The sequence below is a fragment of the Megalopta genalis genome, chromosome 14, assembly GCF_051020955.1.
Source record: "Megalopta genalis isolate 19385.01 chromosome 14, iyMegGena1_principal, whole genome shotgun sequence".
Classification (NCBI taxonomy): Eukaryota; Metazoa; Arthropoda; class Insecta; order Hymenoptera; family Halictidae; genus Megalopta; species Megalopta genalis.
In genome coordinates, this window is record NC_135026.1 from 1158929 (window position 1) to 1178634 (window position 19706).

Below are 19706 nucleotides of genomic sequence, written 5' to 3' on the forward strand. Positions count from 1 at the left end.
CACTAGAACATGTTTTTTTTTACAAGATCGACTAAAAATTGCTCTTCAAAATATGATAAACTCGAAATCAATGCTTGAGATTTTGATGTTTGTATAACCTTGAATTTGTTAGCATGAGCAGCATTTTTCTACCTTAAGTCTTGATAATTATCCTTGTCCTTAATTAAAGAAAAGTTTGATCTTGGACTGATTTCATTTAATCGTTGTCCAAAACATTCAAGAAATCTTTGAACTTTTCTATTGATTCCTCATTATTCTTCATTAGGCGCTTTTTGATGTATCTCTCTAAAATCTTCGGCCTGGTTTTGGTTTTTCGTAGAAGACCTTTCTTACATGATTTGTCATGTTCGGCAAAGAATCTAAATACCTTCCAGATTCCTTTTTTTTTTAGTAAAAGAGAGATAAAATCTGCATCCTAATACATTATTCACGCATGAAAATTTCATCCTTGTCTTAACAGAGCGTTCTAGTACGATATTTCTTCTTGAAGTCCGAGAAAGATCGAATACTGCACTTATCACGCCATTTTTTGTAATAAAGGTGGATTCAAATATATTCTTTGTCATTTATATCAATAATTGTAGGGATACAAAATATTATTTTATCAAAAATTTTTAAAAGTTGTTGTTTTTGTAAACAATGTTTGAAAGCTGTGTTTTTTGCAAACAATTTTTAAAAGCGATGTTTCTTGTAAACAATTTTTAAAAGCGGTGTTTTTTTTTAAAAAAAGTTTTAAAAGCTGTGCTTTTTGTAAAAAAAATTTAAAAAGCGGTGTTTTTTGTAAATATCCCAAAAATATATGATATATTTTTTTTGCTTATTAGTTGAAAATTGTTACTTTAATGACACTTTTAACGATTTATTCATTGTTATTTGTTTTCATAACCAAATTTTTAAACCAAGAGCCTCTATGGCGCTAATATATAACTATAAAATTATAAATGTAACATTTTATCGTGTAAAATTGATATACACACGGCCAATTACGTAGAATTTATAATAATCTAACGATTTCTGATCTTTTAAGTAATTTTTGGCGCTTAAGAGACCTTCTTTTCTTTTGGAACTTGTACAGACGGTGACAGTTCTTAATTTTCAATTGATGTTATTTTTTTCTCACACTCTCATCCCTTTGTTAAGGTTTAAACTAAAAATTATTCTTGGCGAAGAATAGGTAGAAATCGTCCTTCTCATCTAAAATACTTTTATTCCGATTTAATATTTAGAAAATACTGATGAAATGAATATAAAAAGATATATTTATAAAACTAAAACCCTGATCTGAATTGAAGATGCCTTTTGATTTATATTAATTTTACTAATACATATGAAATCGTTAGCAATTTTTTCAGCTAAAAATCAGTGTTCCGTCCTTCAACGGAATTTTCGTGTTGCATCCGCCTAACTTTCTCCGGGACGAATTACCTTTTCCTTTTATCCCTAAAAGCATTTATTGACGGGGAATCTTCGGCTCAGCGAGACAAATTAACAGTCCTTCAACGAACGACGTGCAATCGACAAAAGGTCACGTTCGTTAGGCTTTCAATTTCGTAGAGCCATAACCTTCATTGCAGTTTCTGAGTTTATGATTTTTTCGAGCCATCTTCTTTCCAGCAATAAAGTCATTTCTGCACTTTCGAATAATGCACACCTTCATCGGCAGCATTTTTTATAACAGGGTCGCTAGCACGCACCGCTTCGGTCGCCCGTCCGGGGTTTCTTCCTACCTGCGGCACTGTGTGCTACGTAACTTTTATATCCCCTTCCATCGCGTTACTGACCAATCAGTTTCTAGTCTTCTGTTCACGAAACGGTATAAAAACTCGAAACTGAGTCTTCTCTTGGTCATTTTGTCAGTCGTCATTTTGTTAGTTGTCATTTTGTCATTCGTCATGTAGTCATTTTGTCATTCGTCATTTAGTCTTTAGTCATTCGTCGGTCTTCGGTCAGTCAATGTCAGTTAAACTCAGTCATTCTCGCTCGGTCTCTAGTCCGCAACTCTGTTTCGTCAGGCACGCGCTGTCTATTTCAACCTAGTTCTAAATCGCAGTCAATCTGCTTCAGTCAACTTCAGCAGACTCCAGCTCACGCTAGTCTACTACACTCAACTCTTCAACTTCAGTAGACTCCAGCTCACGCTAGTCTACTACACTTAACTCTTCAACTTCAGTAGACTCCAGCTCAACTCAGCTTCAGTCAACTACAGTACACTCCAGCCCACGCTAGTCTACTATTCAGATAATCTTTCAACCTTCGACCATCGAATTGAGTGCTTTATAGTTCTTCAATTCATTCTTCAAAATTAAAACAGTTGCTCATCTTTAATTAGTCGAACGGCGATACTAATCAATTCCGTCGCTTAGCGTAATCGGTCTTACAACCCGAGAGATTTTATAATCGCGGAGTTTTAGTATCGGGTTCACTCGCTGTGCACCCTACAATCAGTGACGCAATCTAACGTCACTATTTCGGCCGAAATTTTTTTATGATATTGAAAAAAACCTTATGCATCTAACATTTTAAAATTTGAAAAGATTTAATTCTAAGTAAAAAAAGAAATTTGGTGATGTTTATATACTCTATCTATATTAAAAAGTCAAAAGTTATAGGAAAGTGTGATCATTAGTATTTTTGAATATAGTCGATTAAAACAGTGGTTCCCAAACTGGGGGTCGCGGCCCTTTTTGGGTCGGAGAAAAATTATGACGGACCGCCTAAGAAAAAATTAAATTAAAAAAGATTCGTAAAATATCATGTGTTCAACTACAAGATCCAAACATAAATGGTCGTTTTTAAAAAAGGGGGTCGCCTAGAAAAAAATTTTGAAAAAAGGGGTTGTGAGCTAAAAAGTTTGGGCGCCACTGGATTAAAAAACTTTTAAAGTTTTGAAAAAAAGAATATCGCTTTAAAAATTCGCAAAATACTACTTAAATGAATAAAAAGGGAAAAAAAGGTTTTAATATCATTTAAAAGTTTAGAATTCTAGATATTAATTTTTTATAAGTTTAAAAAGAGCTTCAAAGATAATTAAATTTTAAAATCAAGATGTGCTTTCTTTTATATTATTATATTCGTGCATTTCTTTATTTTTTAACTAATATAGTAAATACATTTTAAAATTTATGTTTATCGATGGAGTTGTATGGCGTCACTTATTCTTAGCCGAAAAAATTTCCAGCCGTATAAACATCGTTTGAAATAATTAACATAAAATTTTATTTTTGTTTTACAATTTTATGTGTATATATGCTTAAAAATCCATAAAACTCAAAAAACAATTATTAAAAAAATAAATATTAATTTTCTTTATTTTAATAATCTAATCTAATTTTATCATTTATATCCTTAAATTGTAAATAAACACAGACGGGATCCTTCTCAATTTTTCTTTGAATCTTATTTGGTATGTCTAATTGTAATAAAATGACTTCTTAAGGATCAAATATAGTACTTATTGAGAATCCACTGCCATCAAGATTATATGTTCGTATTTGTTGAGATGGTTCCTCTATATACTCAATTGAAATTTTCTCAATACAGTTATAATAGATAAAATCATACTGTTCTTCAGTAAGTCTGTATGCAAGTTGAACGCACCTTTTAACCACATATTATTATTACATATACATCGTAAAAAAAATCGTCATACAATTTTTAAACAACACCTAATCTACCTAAATGTTTTTTAAAAGTAGAATTCATAGATTTATGCTTCTCTGTATCTTTTATCATCATATAGATATTAGCGTTAATTAATGAATTTATATTCAAAAGTATCTCATACCTATTCTTGAGGATATAAAATTGTTCCGTCCTGGACGGATCAACACCATACAATCTGTCAGGTCACTCGAGGGCCTACGGGGCCTAATCTACGACCCTGAGAAAAGGTGCGTGACAGACCAATAAAATAAACCGAACCCTACGGGACAAGGTTCAATATTTCGGCAGATTTACGACGACGACCCGCTATAACGATATATAATTTTCATACCGTTTACCGGTTAGTACCGGTAAAGTAAAAAATAAGGAAACAGTTTTATTACTGCACTTTAGCCGGAGATCCAAGGTGGTCTCCAACTGCCTTCCGTCGACTTGCCCTTTTTTCAAGGCCCTAGAGCAACGTCTTCGGAAGTGGGGGCAGGTTGGGGGTGAAGCCAATCAGGCTCCAAAAATGGGCCGAACAAAATTGACTCCACTCCGAGCAAGTCAACCTGCAAAACGAAACTTGTCGAGACCGGGAGTCTTTCGGTAACTCTCACGAGAGATGGTCAAGCACTCTCACACAACTGTAAACCTGGACCTTCTTTAAATAAACTGTATTGCTTTGCATTACGACATTAAGTTGTCGTTGGAGGCGCAGCATTTGGAGGAACAACTTTCAATCTGCGCACCGTGCGATATATTCGTACGACCCTAACAAAAATAAATCACTACATTTTAAATACTTATGATTTTTTTTAAATTCTTCAAGTCTATGTTCTTCGGATTCCATCAATCTTCCAGGAATTTCGTTATTACTTGTTTTAGAACAACTTTTTGTAGAATTTTCAGAATACATTTTACATTTCTCAAGCCTTTGAATAAACTTTGATTCAATTATATAATCTGAAATATAAATATAATAAATATCTCGATAAAAAAATCTTGATCGAATAAAATCTACTCTCTTCTTTTTTTACTTCATTTATAAAAAAACCTTTCATAAATCAAGCACAAATGAAGATGGCCGTCAAATGATATTAAGGAATTGCTTATTCTGTTATCTCCTATAAATATATTAACTGACAATCCTTGTGAATAAGAATTATATTGAAAAATTTAAATACTTTAATTTATATAAATTTAAATTAATATTTTATTTTTATTTCATCAATGGTAAAATTAATTTGTTTCTTAAACAAAAAATTATTTAAGTGTTTAAAGTGCGTCATATTTGAATAAAATTCCTATTTATATTTTAACGATTAATAAAATAAAGGCTTTGAAACTTTAATTATAATGTATTTTAAAAACTGTGGTAAATTAAGGATACAATGTGAAAGACAAGTATTATTTAATTTTTATATTTTATAATTAACTCTAATTAATAAACATTAAAAAACACAATAAAAATAAATAAATAAATTTTTAATTTTTGTTTGCATTATTTTATTTTTGCCTTTTTTATTAATTTGAAAAAAATTTTAGAAAATGGCATTTAAATAATTTAATATTCAAAAGGTGTGATATTTTGTTACATTTTTAAGCCATTAATCCTACATATCATAAATATTTTTAACTTCTTCAACATTTTATTTTTTGAAAGATTTTTTTTCATGTTTATTTTTTATAAGTTTGTATTTTTTAATAAAAAATTAAATTTTACTATTGTTGTCTAACACAATGTCGTGGATATTAATATTACCACTATGACTTCTGTGTTAGTAACACTCGCTTACTATATATCTATTCTTAGTTGTAGCGGTTCGCTTATTGCTTACCCGCTAATATTACGACGAAATAGATATTTGCGATAACTCCTGTAGGATGCACAGCGAGTGAACCCGATATTAAAACTCCGCGATTACAAAATCTCTCGGGCTGTAAGACCGATTACGCTAAGCGACGGAATTGATTAGTATCGCCGTTCGTCTAATTAAACATGAACAACTGTTTTAATTTTGAAGAATGAATTGAAGAATGTATTGAAGCACTATAAAGCACTCAATTCTGGTCAAAGATTGAAAGATTACACTGTCCGACAAAATCAAACTTTTTTTCTGGGTTCCTATAGCCACTATGAAATTCTTGTAGAGCTTCACTCCCTGAACAAGAATCCGAAAACCGAATTGCTCCATCACCCTCAGTTTTTTAAATAAACGAACTTTTGTAAAAACACAAAATTTTCGACAAAAATGAGGTATTGCATGGAAAGTACAAACGTTAGAAAGTTCTAATTGGTGTTAAAAAATAGAGGAGAGTTTCCTGCTGTCTTCTTTTACATATTTTTATGAATAATAATCACCAAACTGTGAATCATAAATTAAAAATGGAGAAATGATAAAAGAAAAATAATGAACAAAAAATATTCATTTTATTCTGAATTTGTTCGAATTACAAGTATATCACGTATACAGTTATCATTTCAATTATAACGATAATACGATCATGAATAAATAATCATTTTCAAAACGTTAAACTTCTTGAAACATATCGTTAAATACATATTTAAATATTTATTTAATTATATGGCGTAGAAGTCAAAATTATACTAGTGTTAGAATATACTTTCGTTACCAACTCCAAATACTCTGGTTGTGATTTTTTGTGTGAAATATATCACAGTTTGGTGATTATTATCCATAAAAATATGTAAAAGAAGACAGCACATTGAAGTACTAAAAAAAATGGCACGCTCCACATGCTAAGTGGGTGCCCCATTGGATCCCTCCATCGGTGTTGATTACGCTTAACTTCGGCCCTGTCGGACAGAGAGAAGCGAGCAGCGAAGCTCATGGCGGCAAAACGTCGTGTACATGTTGTCGTCGAACATTTTCTCGATCTACTCGAAATGTATATCGTTCCGACACTTTTACCGGGCCGTTTCTTCTTCAGAAATGTCTACAGAATCCGATCCTGGGTAGAGTTTTCGTGCTGAACAAACAACTTTTCGTAAAAATACAAAAATATTGCGCAGAAACTGCTCACGTCGACACTTTTTTAAACTTTAACATTAATTTATTGCTATTTAGGACCAAAAACAATTAATAACTTGCATGCCACTATATTCGGGAAACTCTCCTCTATTTTTTAACACCAATTAGAACTTTCTAACGTTTGTACTTGTCATGCAATACCTCATTTTTGTCGAAAATTTTGGGTTTTTACAAAAGTTCGTTTATTTAAAAAACTGGGGGTGATGGAGCAATTCGGTTTTCGGATTCTTGTTCAGGGAGTGAAGCTCTACAAGAATTTCATAGTGGCTATAGGAACTCAAAAATCGTGTTGGACAGTGTTATAAATGGATACATATAAACAGTAAAAAATTTTTTTTATATTTTATTTAAAATTTATTCTTTCCTGTATTTCTTCAATAAATAAATAGTAGTTTTAAAAAAGATAATATTTATATATGGAAAAATGTAGTACAAAACGTTAGCAATATTCTATACTAAAATATATTTTCTATTTTTTATTTTATTAGTTTACAAAAAAAATTTGTGAAAAATGATCGTATGTTTTTAAAATTATATTATAATTTTCCATAAAAAGTGTTTTTTATAATATTTCTTAAATTATTACAAAAATTTTAATAAGTGAACAAAGATAAATAATTTAGATCAAAGTATTTTATTAATTTTTATTACTAGAAAAGTCATTAATTTCCACATCTGAAATTTCCTCTTCAAAAAAGATTAAATATTCATATTCTGTTTCTGACGTGTTTGTATTTTGATCATTCTCGGTATTAGAATTATTTAACTTATCTACTGAATCAGAAGTTATTTAATCTGTCTAATCACTAACAGAATGTTTTATTATCAAGGCATTAATATAGTCTTAAAAATATTCACATGGTTCATTATCCCCTTCACTTGTATCAACAAGATGTTGATCATTTTGAATCCAACTGCTTTCATTTGACTTATTTAATTCGTTGGCAATTGTTTTAGTAAAGATAAATTTCATATAAATTAAAAATACGATCAAGCAAAATTTTCTATACATATTTTTGAAGGGATTTTTCGATAGATTTATGTATATTTTTTGTTGAAATTTTATAAAACGTTTTTCTTCATAATTTAAAGAAACACAAACTTTTTTTAAGATTTTAAAATTTGAACCTAGAAACACAGTGAAAACAGTTTTTTTATACTTTATATATTATATGTGACTTTGATTCATGTGTATATTTTAGACATTTACTTACTGTACTTTTTATTCATTTTTATTTCATAAAATTGTTTTAGCGTTAGTTTTGTAAATAATCTATTTTAAAACTTTATTTAAATTTTTTTTCAAAATCAGTTTAAAAAAGAAAAAAAAAATGTTTAGACTTATCTAAAATTATATTTTATATAAACGAAAAATTGAAGTTTTATATAAAGTAATTTAAAATCTATTAAATAGATTAATACTCAATGAGGGAGTTGTGTATTCTAAATGTTCCGTACTCTCAATTATAACAATATGGACTTATAATATATACGAACTTATAATTTAACCGATACTCGACGTAACCGTGCTGTCCTGACCGAACTGTCCTAACCAAACTGCTCGAACTGACCCGCGGCAGCCGACTTTTTCCGCTTATATTCGTCCGGCGGAAACATCGTCTTCCTTTGTCCAAGGTGACGGTTATTCCTGAGGGTTTTCCCCGGCCGCGCTAAACGCGCGGCCAGGTAGCCCTGTAGCGGTAGGCGGCCGGTAATTATTTTTCAGCAACATTTGCTGTACACGTGGGGTTGTCAAAAAAGTCAATAAAATCATTTTCGACCTGCAACGGCCAGAGAAAGTTTATTACTTCGTCCTTGGCCTCTGCAAGCGAATCCTCTAACTATTACTACCGTCGCCGGCCGTGTACCGCTATAAAATTGAGAGTTTCTCTAGGCGGGCGCGTACTTGCAGCACAATGGCTGCTATACTCAAGTTAAAACAAAAAAGATAGATGAATATTACAAAGTAAGAATATTAAATCAATTTTTAATGCTAGGCAAGTCACTGTTTTTTGTATCTGAATCATACGCTTCAGGCAAGAATTTGCCAAAATATCCTATTATTGAAGTATCTGAAGTTTCATCGTTATTAGGATCATTTTAAACCCATTTTCTGAATCAGGGGTTAAATATACTTCATTATAGCCATCAGAATGATCAGTCGTTAAATTAGAAACATCATCTACAAAATATGATCCGCTTTTACCATATTCATCTTCAACAATAAGTATATATTTTTGATTGGAATAGGTTTTAGTAAATTTAGTTTTTCCTTCTGATTTTACCTTAGCACATTGAGATTTCAAATAAAATAAAAATAAGATCGAGGTATAAATTCTTTTCATAATCATAAGGAAGGTATTTTAAAAACTTCATATATTTTTTTGCTTAAATTTTATAAAAAAAGAATTTCTAATCAAAAAGAAAAAAGAGAAAATTTTTTATAATTTTAAATCTAAAAATGTTTAATTATAATGTTAGAATTGGCTGTTTTTATTGTTATTATTCCCGTATTTAAAACAGGACTGTATAGTTTGTTGTTTTTATATATTTTTAAAACTGACTACATTTCTCATGTTTATATATTCTGATTTTATTCTTTTGTTTGAATTTTTCAAATGTTCTTTTTACTTTATTTAATTTTATTTTTCTGAATTTTAAAATCTGCTTAAAAAAGGAATAGTTTAATTAAATTATTTAAATTTTAGTCATACCTTTAAATATATAATAAAATAAAAACCTTATTTACAACAGTTTGAAGAATAGTTACTATATAGCAGCATTTTTGAAAAGCATTATTGATTTTTAGTATTTTCCATAGTAACATTTTACTTAAAAAAAAAGATAAATTAATTCTGTTTAAAAATCAAATAAACAAGTAAATAAAAAACAAATAAAAAAATGAATTCAATATTAAAATATCCTTTTAATATGAAAAGAAACTTTTTTTGGGTAATATACATAAATTTAATACAAAATACACAAACTTCGTTTTATTTATTTATAAGAAAAAGATCTTTTCTTTATGTTTAAGACAATTTATTAAATTTAAAATGTTTATAAGCGAATAAAATAATTCTTTTACATAAAATTATTTGAATAATTTTATCTTCTTTTATGTCTTTATAAATAAGAAGCCATTACAACAATTTATATAAGTTATAATAATTTTCTTTATTCAAAACCAATACCGATAAAAAAATTTAAAGACATTTCTAACATATAAAAATGTCTAAATTTTCTCATTGTAATCTGAACTAAAGCATAAACAGTAAAGAGTTCTTGCGAAGACCCTTAAATACATCTCCTGAGAGTTTAGAAAGGGATTTTGCGAAGATGTATTGGTTTTGCGGAGACGGTTGAACAGAATATTTTATATAAAATATGAGAATGTTAAAAATATTTGTGGTCAGACTGTATCAACACCTGTCTGGTTAGAAAGTGTATATTTTTATATAAACTCCATAAAATATCAATTTTTTCTCTTTTCTCTTTAAAAATATATAAATAAAATATGTCATTGATTTTACTACGATGATTTTTAGGACAATAGATTTACATATTAAATTATTTGCTATCGATGTTATTTTTTACCATGCATTATCCTTATTTTAAAAATTCACAAATTTCATTTTTTTGATTAGAAAATATTGAAATTTGGCTTATTGATAAATTCTTTACAAACAAAAAAAATATTCAACCTACTAGTAATATTATTTATATAGTAGAATGTACAGGAAACATTAACATTTTTTAAATGAAATTTCAAAAAAAATAAATATAAAAAATTTTATTTATAAATACTGTAATAAATTTAAAATTATTGTATCGTATTTTATTTTTGTTTTGAAATAAAGATGCTTATAAAATTAAACAATTTTAATTAAAGTTGGTATATTTCTTTTTGTCTAAAAACCGCTAATTATCTGGTTTCTTGATTTAGCTCTTATAAAAATCCCATTTTTTAAGAAAATTTAAGGATATTATTTATGTTTTCTAGAGATAATGCAAAAAGTGAACGCTATTTTATGTTGGAATGTATAAGCTAGATACGCTAATAACGCACCAATGTCTGTCTAATCTAGGATGTGTATGTTTTAAGAATCATTAAATTTGTCTTAATTTACCTCGAACAATATTGAAATTCCATTTATATTTTCCCAAACATTTCTATTATATATTTTAATGGATTATTACGCAAAAGAAATTTCAAATAATATGTTTTTAATTATATTTTTATGAAAAACAAAGCTAAATTAAAAGTAAAATGATTCATTGAATAAAAATAGAACTAAATACCGGGTAAACTATAATTTAAAAGTTTAAAGCATTTTTACCTTATAATAAATTTTGGGTTTAAGTTAGATTATATACAGGGTGTCCCACAATTATTTTAACAGCCGAAAATGAGGGGTAGCTGAGGTCATTTGAAGTAACTTTTTCCTTTGCGAAAATACAATCCGCGGCTTCGTTTGCAAGTTATTAACGAAAAACACTGGCCAATGAGACGAATTGGCGCGAACCATATGGTTATCGATCGGCCGAGCGGCACGTGCGTTTACCGCTGAGTTTGACAGTTGAAGGAGGGTCTGTGTGCGGCGTCCGAATCAATGAACCAGTCACGGAGCATGAACTTTTGATATTTCTTTTTACCACGTGACAGTGATAATTTCAAGAAAAACGCTATTCATCCTTATTTCAGAATGTCTGAAGAATGTTTACTAAATTTTCGGTCCCGAAATAATATGTAGTTTAACCGTGACAACCGTTTTAATTTTCTCACGTGTACCGTATGAAATTTGAATGCGATATGTACAGTGAAGATTAACAATAAGCAACCCAGTCGAAGTACATAAATGATATTTGAATTTAAATAATTCCGTGTCCGAACAGAATTCAACGAACGATGCGCAAAGCTAATTTAATAAATAATAATCGCGTTAAAGGACATAAGGGATATGTTTGTTAGAGAAATATGAAGAATATTATCAATAAGAAACTCATCCATTTAGTTGTAAATCCACTTCATGCACGGAAATGTGTGCAGGAGGATAGTGCATGGACCTCGTACAATGTATGATGAACTGCACAGCTGATCTCTATCCGACAGCGACGAACAGAAGGATATCTCCGGGCAAGCAATTTCAACGTTTACTTTCACTGCATTATCACTAAACACTGATCACTTATCAATAATATTTATGGACCAACTTTCCTGGGTTAATATGTATGGCCCTGAAAAGAGCCGATTGTTTTATGCGACGCGTTCGAAGTTCATATCGTTAAGAAAACATACCGCGTTGACGGGATGAACTGCGGAAGACTAGCACGATGGCTGACAATGTTCGCGTTCGATGGGAAACAGTTGAAATTCGCTCGTAGGAAAACGAAACAATGTCGGCCATCGTGCCAGTCTTCTGCAGTTCGTCTCGACAACGTGGTACATACGTGTCGTTAACAGTGAGAACTTCGAACGCGTCGCATAAAAATATCTGCTCTTTTCAGAGCTATACAAATTAACAAAGAGAAGTTCGTCCATAAATATTATTGATAAGTGATCAGTGTTTAGTGATAATGCAGTGAAAGTAAACGTTGAAATTGCCTGTCCGGAGACATCCTTCTGTTCGTTGCCGTCGGATACATGAAGTGGATTTTACAACTAAATGGGTGAGTTTCTTATTGATAATATTCTTCATATTTCTCTAACAAACATATCCCTTATGTCCTTTAACGCGATTATTATTTATTAAATCAGCTTTGCGCATCGTTCGTTGAATTCTGTTCGGACACGGAATTATTTAAATTCAAATATCATTTATGTACTTCGACTGGGTTGCTTATTGTTAATCTTCACTGTACATATCGCATACAAATTTCATACGGTACACGTGAGAAAATTAAAACGGTTGTCACGGTTAAACTACATATTATTTCGGGACCGAAAATTTAGTAAACATTCTTCAGACATTCTGAAATAAGGATGAATAGCGTTTTTCTTGAAATTATCACTGTCACGTGGTAAAAAAAAATATCAAAAGTTCATGCTCCGTGACTTGTTCATTGATTCGGACGCCGCACACAGTCCCTCCTTCAACTGTCAAACTCAGCGGTAAACGCACGTGCCGCTCGGCCGATCGATAACCATATGGTTCGCGCCAATTCGTCTCATTGGCCAGTGTTCTTCGTTAATAACTCGCAAACGAAGCCGCGGATTGCATTTTCGCAAAGGAAAAAGTTACTTCAAATGACCTCAGCTACCCCTCATTTTCGGCTGTTAAAATAATTGTGGGACACCCTGTATATAAAATAGTATATAAAGATTAAGATAATTATTATAAAAGCAGGGATAACGAATCAAGATCTACTCAGTGTTGTGAAGAACGAAAAAATGAGAAAACACGTCCTACTAGCTAATGAACTAGGACTTATCCACAAAGCTAGAACTAAGGTAATTCCCTGTGTAATGACATGGGATGGGGTGGTAACTAAGTTCCACAATAAGTATATGCGTGGGCTGGGAAGTCAGGACTTCCTTCAAGCTTATATTCAATTTTTGGTGCTGAAGAAGACCCTTGGGTCTATCTCAATTAAGCGAAGACGAGGACTGTATCAGGGTGGCTTTGGCGAAGAAGAAGTTGAAAGAGTTGTGGAAGGATCGGTATGAGCTCCATGGTGTTACGAAACAGTACAAGAATAAGACAGGTCATTACGTAACCCGTTAAAACTTTTTAATTGAAACAATTTAAAAAAAAGAACTACAAATTATTCATTAATTCTTCTAAAAATTAAAAACTCAAAACATTTATCATAAATTTTCCATAAAAACTCATCAAGTAAAAACTAGAGGTAAAAAAAATGTCTAAGGTTTTAAGGCGTATTAAGATGTTGATATTTTATAATTTTATATGCCTAAATATTATTGAAATAGCTTGAAAATATTATTATATTTGAACTTAAAAAATAAAATCTTGGTTAATATTTATATTTTGTGCTGCTAAATCATATGTTTCGGCTGACCTTGAACCTATATCATAAGTTTCGGCTGAATCTGAAATTCAATCAGCTGTATTTCCAAAATTGAAGCTTAATCGTATGATTCGGAAGAATTCGAAGCCAAATCGTACGGTTAGTATAAATTAGAAGCAAAATCATATGTTTCAGCTAAATTTGAAGCTGTATCATAAGTATCGGCAGAATCTGAAGATAAATCGGGTGTATATGCAAAATTTGTATCAAAATCCTATGTTTCGATCGTAGATGAAGCCAAATCGTATGTTCAGTTCGAAATTGAAGCTAAATCATATGTTCTGGGTGACCTTGAAGCTATATCGTAAGTATCGGCTGCATCTAAAGCTAAATCAGCTGTATCTGCTAAATTTGAAGTTTAATCTTATGTTTCGGCAGAAATTGAAGCCAGATCGTACGTTTACTCTAGATTTGAAGATAAATCGTATGTTTCGGCAGAAATCGAAGCCAAACCGTTCGTTTAGTCTAAATTAGAAGCTAAACATATATGTTACGGCAGAATATAAAGCCAAATCGTACGTTTAGGCTAAGTATGAAACTGAATGACATATTTTGGCTCAATTTGAAGCTATATCATAAGAATCATGTGAATCTGAAGCTAAATACGATATATTTGCTAAATATGAAGCTTAATCGTACGTTTCGGAAGAATTTGAAGCCAAATCGCACGTTGAGTCTGAATTAGAATATAAATCATATGTTTCGGCTGTTCTTGAAGCTATATCATAAGAATCGACTGAATCTAAAGCCAAACCGTGTTTATATGTTAAATTTTGGAGCAAAATCCTATGTTTCGATAGAAGTGGAAGCCAAATCGTGGGTTTAGTCTGAAAATGAAGCTAAATCATGTTTTTCGACTGACCTTGAAACTAAATCATATGTTTCGGCTGAATTTGAAGCCAACTCGTACGTTTAGTCTAGATTTGAAGATAAATCGTATGTTTCGACAAAATTCGAAGCGAAATCGTACGTTAAGTAGGAATGAGATTATAAATCATTTGTTTCGCCCGAGCTTGAAGGTACGTCACAAGTATCAGCTGATTCTGAATCTAAATCTGCTGTATCTGCTAAATTTGAACTAAAACCCTATCTTTCTGCTGAATTTGTAGCCAAATCGTACGTTTAGTCCAGATTTGAATATAAATCATATGTTTCGGCAGAATTTGAAACCATATTGTACGTTTAAGCCGAATATGTAGCAGAACTATATATTTCGGCTGAATTTGAAGCTCTATCATAAGTATCTTATGAATCTGAAGTTAAATCAGGTATATCTGCTAAATTTGATGCTGTATCGTTCGTTTCGGTAGAATTTGAAGCCAAATCGTACGTTCATTCTAAATTTGAAGATAAATCGTATGTTTCGACAGAGATTGAAGCCAAATCGTAGGTTTAGTCTAAAATTGAAGCTAAATCATATGTTTCGGCTCAATTTGAAGCCATATCGTACATTTAGACCGAATTTGAATGTGAATTATATGTTTCGGCTGAATTTGAAGCTATATCATTAGAATCGTGTGAATCTGAAGCTAAATCATCTGTATCTGGTAAATTCGAAGATAAATTGTATGTGTCGACAGAACTTGAAGACAAATCGTACGTTTAGTCTAAATTTGAAGATAAATCGCATATTTCGATAGGAGTTGAAGCCAAATCGCGCGCGCGTACGTTAAGCCTGAATTCGAATATAAATCATATATTTCGGCTGACCTTGTCGCTGACCAAATCGTACGTTTAGTCTAGATTTGAATATAAATCTTATGTTTCGACAGAATTCGAAGCGAAATCGTACGTTAAGTATGAATTAGAATATAAATCATATGCTTCGACAGATCTTGAAGCTATATCATAAGTATCGACTGAATCTGGAGCTATATCATGTGTACATGCTAAATTTTGAAGCAAAGTCCCATGTTTCGACAGAAGTGGAAGCCAAATCGTGCGTTTAGCCTGAAAATTAAGCTAAATCATGTTTTTCGGCTGACCTTGAAACTAAATTTCATATGTTTCCGCTGAATTTGAAGCCAAATCGTACGGTTTATTCTAAAAATGAAGCTAAATCATGTTTTTCAGCTGATCTGGGAACTAAGTCATATGTTTCGGCTGAATTTGAAGCCAAGTCGTACGTTTAGTCTAAATGTGAAGATAAATCGTATGTTTCGACAGAAATTGAAGCCAAATCGTACGTTTAGTCTACATTTGAATATAAATCGTATGTTGCTGCAGAATGTGAAGCCAAATCGTACGTGTTTTTCCGCATATTTGATATACGCGGTTCCCTACGATTTTTTAAGATGATAGACAAATAAAAACTGCGACATAAACCTTGACTTAACCGCTGTTGCGGTGTTGTTTTTCCTTGATAAGAAAAGGCCCGCAGTAGTCGATCCCTACGTTTGTGAATGGACGCGATTCTGTCACTCGTACTATTGGCAGATTACCCATAATATATTCCACGGATGGTGGACTTGCTCGCCGGTAACGTACACACCCTTGAATGGTTCTCCATACCTGATTTCTACCGTCTATTGGCCAGTACGTTCGTTTTAGTGAATATAATGTTGTTTGTGTTCCAGCATGTAGGAGATTCTTGTGTTCATTCATAATGATGCAGGTGGTGATATGCGATTTTGGAAGGAGAATTGGATGTTTTTGCGAGTAGGTCAGAGTTGAGTTTTTGAGACGTCCTCCCACTCTCAGAAGTCCGCCTTGATCGAGAAGTGGATTCAATTTGGCCAATTTGCCGTGTAGATATGTATCCGATTGACGGCGAAGCGCAAGTATTTCTGTTTTGAATTATATTTCTTGTAGCGTTCTGAGGATGGTAACCCTTGAGTGGGATAGTTCAGTAACAGTCAGGCTTCCCTTGGTGATTCGACCTGGCCTCCATCGCCGACAGAGTGCAATGACTCGCACTAATTTTGTCCACGATGAGTACCGTTCAAGGATTCTTGCGTCTTTAGTGACAGGAGTTGTTGGCATGCAAATTGCGATTTTTCGCTCCGGATCGTTAATGTGTGGAATTGATTCCCGAGTAGACCAGTGCGAGGGATCTAGTTGGAGCCAAGATGGTCCGTTCTGCCAAATAGATGGTTGTAAAAATTCTTTAATGGTTTGACCCCGCGACAACAAATCTGCAGGATTGTCTGTAGAACTGACGTGAAGCCAATCTGTGATGGTTGTAGTGGATTGAATTTCAGATACTCGGTTGGCGACGAAGGTTCTTAAGGTGTGTGGTGAGGACCTTAACCAGTGTAAGACTATCGTGGAATCTGTCCAATATACTGTGGGTTCGATCTGCAGTCCTAGTGTCTTCTTCACGGTGGTCATGAGTGATGCTAGCAACAACGATCCACATAATTCGAGTCGCGGAATGGATTGGCTCTTTAAAGGTGCGATTCTGGGTTTTGCGACTAGAAGTTCCACGATTGTCTCCCCGTGATTGTTCTGAGATCGAATATACACGCAGGCACCGTAGGCTCTTTCGCTAGCATCGCAGAAGCCATGTAGTTCAATGGTGGATGATGATTGAATGATGGTTTTTCGCCAGAATCTTGCCTTGTTGAGTAGAGATAATTGTGTGTAATATTGACTCCATTTAGTGTGTATTGCCATGGGTAAGGATTCATAGGCCTAGTCCTAGTCCTAATAGGCCTAGAGGGTCGTAAATTTTTGCAATTTCTGAACTAATAAAGCGTTTGGCGGCGCCGGGTGTGTGGAGAATGGGTCTGACAGTGTAGGTGATGGAGTCGTCTGCTGAATTCCAGACTATCTCTAAAGTTTTGATTATTGATGATTCGCCTAAATGTAGTTGTTGATTTATGTTTTCGTCGGATAGATCTTCCAGTAAACGTTTGTCGTAGGATGCCCATTGCCTGACGTGTAACCCTGCTGTGTTGAGTAATGTTATTAGGTCCTTGCGCAATGAGATGGCTTCTTGGATCGTAGCAGAGTTCCCGTTATCAGATCGTCTACATAGAAATCTTGTTTCAAAATTTTGAAAGCTTGGGGAAACCGGTGGTGCTCATCTTCAGCTAATTGGGTTAAGCATCGTATGGCCAAATAGGGCGCTGCTGATAGTCCGAATGTGACGGTGTTCAGTTGGTATGTCTTAATGTTGTCGTTGTGGTCCCGCCAGAATATTTGTTGATATTTCCTATCTTCTGGACGTATTAAAAATTGTCGGTATATCTTTTCGATGTCACCAGTGATAACGTATTGATGTGTGCGGAATCTCAGGAGAATATACAATAATTCGTCTTGGTTTTTGAGGTCAGTATGTAATACGTCGTTGAGTGATAGACCCGTGCTTGAGGCAGCTGATCCGTCGAAGACCATGCGGAGTTTGGTGGTTTGGCTGGACATCTTGCTTACCCCGTGGTGTGGAAGATAATATCCTTCATTGGTATCAGGGATCTCGGACATGTGGCCAAGATCAAGATACTCCTTAAAAATAGCTCTGTACTGATTATTTAACTCCGGATCTCGTTTTAACTTTCTTTCTAAGGATAGAAATCGTTTATAGGCTGCTGATTTTGATTCTCCGAGTTTTAGTTTGTCGTTGTTGAATGGAAGTGATAAGACATATCTTCCTTCCGCGTTTCGTGTGATTGTGTTTTTGAAATATTCCTCACATGCTGTTTCTGTTTCTGAGAAATGAGGTGTTTGTGGACCATCTTCAATTTCCCAAAAATGTGCGAGATCGAACTGGAGTGATGTGTGTGTGTGTGGCATGAAGCACTTTTTATTGGTTTGAATGTGGGTGCGCTACCCCCGATTACTCAACCCAGCATTGTTTTTTGAAGATATAGGTCTGGGTCATCGGGTTGTGAAAGATTAATTTGACCTACACTTAAAATGGATAATGCCGTACCGGCCCCTAACAGCATGTCGATTGGTGCCGGGCGGTGGAACGTAGGATCTGCGAGTTCGATGTCTTTTGGGATGTTTAGGGTAGCGCGATCAATCGTATCGCCTGGAATTGCAGTGGCAATGTTGGGCATGACTAAAAAGGTGAGAGTTCGGTGATAGTTGTTGATTCTGGAACGGATGGTAGCCTTGCCGGTGTGCTTTGCCACAGTAGTGAGAGTATCGAGAACAATGTTTGAGAGGTAAAGAGAGTTTCTTTGCAAAACCTTGTGTCATGAAATTTGTGGTCGAGCAGGTGTCGATTAAAGCCCGGCATGTCACTGATTTATGTGTCCTACTGATCGCGTGGATTATTGCCGTAACCAGAAGGTCATTTGGTTGTGAGTCTACAATGAAAATGTTGTGAGTGTCCTTGCCCCTTGAGATTCCACGATGAAATAGTCACCGAGTGTACGAAGGTTGATCAGGCTCAGTGATTTCTTCTTTTGGAGCGGTAGTTGATATGGATGTGTGTCTGGTCGTAGTTGCGGCCATGTCTGCGCCTTTGAGTAGCCCGCGTTGATACTTTTAGGATTTGTATTTAATGAAGGGGGTGACGAGTTCTGGAGATTGGATTGGTTCCGTTGACAACTATTGAACAGTTTGCTCGTTTTTGTAAGTATTCGATGAGGTGCGTGTATGATGGCATTTGCTTGCCTGGTAGCGTGAGTTCCCATTGCAAAATTATATTTGAATTGAGTGTTGATAGGATTGTCGATATAAGAAATGTGTTCCAAGTTACTACAGGTTCCCAGAGATTCTTTAATGCGCGTAGATATTGATTCAAGGTGTTGATCGCCGATTGCTTCGGGTGTGCCTTTTGCGAGTTTCGGAATCTCTCGAATCGCATCAAAGCTATAAAATAAATCAAGTGTTTCAGCAGAATTTCGTGTTAAATCCCACTGTTAGACTAAACTAGAAGCTATATCATATGTTTCGGCTGAATTTGAAGCCATATATAGTATGGGCTGAATCACAAGCAAAATCTGATGTACATGCTAAATTTGAAACAAAATCGTACGTTTTGACAGAAATTGAAGCCAAATCGTTTGTTTAGTTTAAATATGAAGATAA

General features: G+C 33.3%; 2 protein-coding genes across 2 annotated transcripts; both read right to left on the reverse strand.

The window, feature by feature from the left end:
• Window positions 1-16520: 16520 nt before the first annotated feature.
• LOC143260551 (uncharacterized) lies at window positions 16521-17339 on the reverse strand. Its single transcript, XM_076526355.1, has one exon. It carries the CDS (start codon window positions 17337-17339, stop codon window positions 16521-16523), a length of 819 nt encoding a protein of 272 aa, XP_076382470.1.
• A 10-nt stretch (window positions 17340-17349) lies between these two features.
• On the reverse strand, window positions 17350-19309 carry LOC143260552 (uncharacterized). The gene is made up of 3 exons (XM_076526356.1): window positions 19039-19309; window positions 17740-18226; window positions 17350-17695 (listed from the first exon to the last, which is right to left on the reverse strand). The coding sequence occupies exons 1-3, from the start codon at window positions 19307-19309 to the stop codon at window positions 17350-17352; spliced, it is 1104 nt and encodes a 367-aa protein (XP_076382471.1).
• Window positions 19310-19706: the final 397 nt, after the last annotated feature.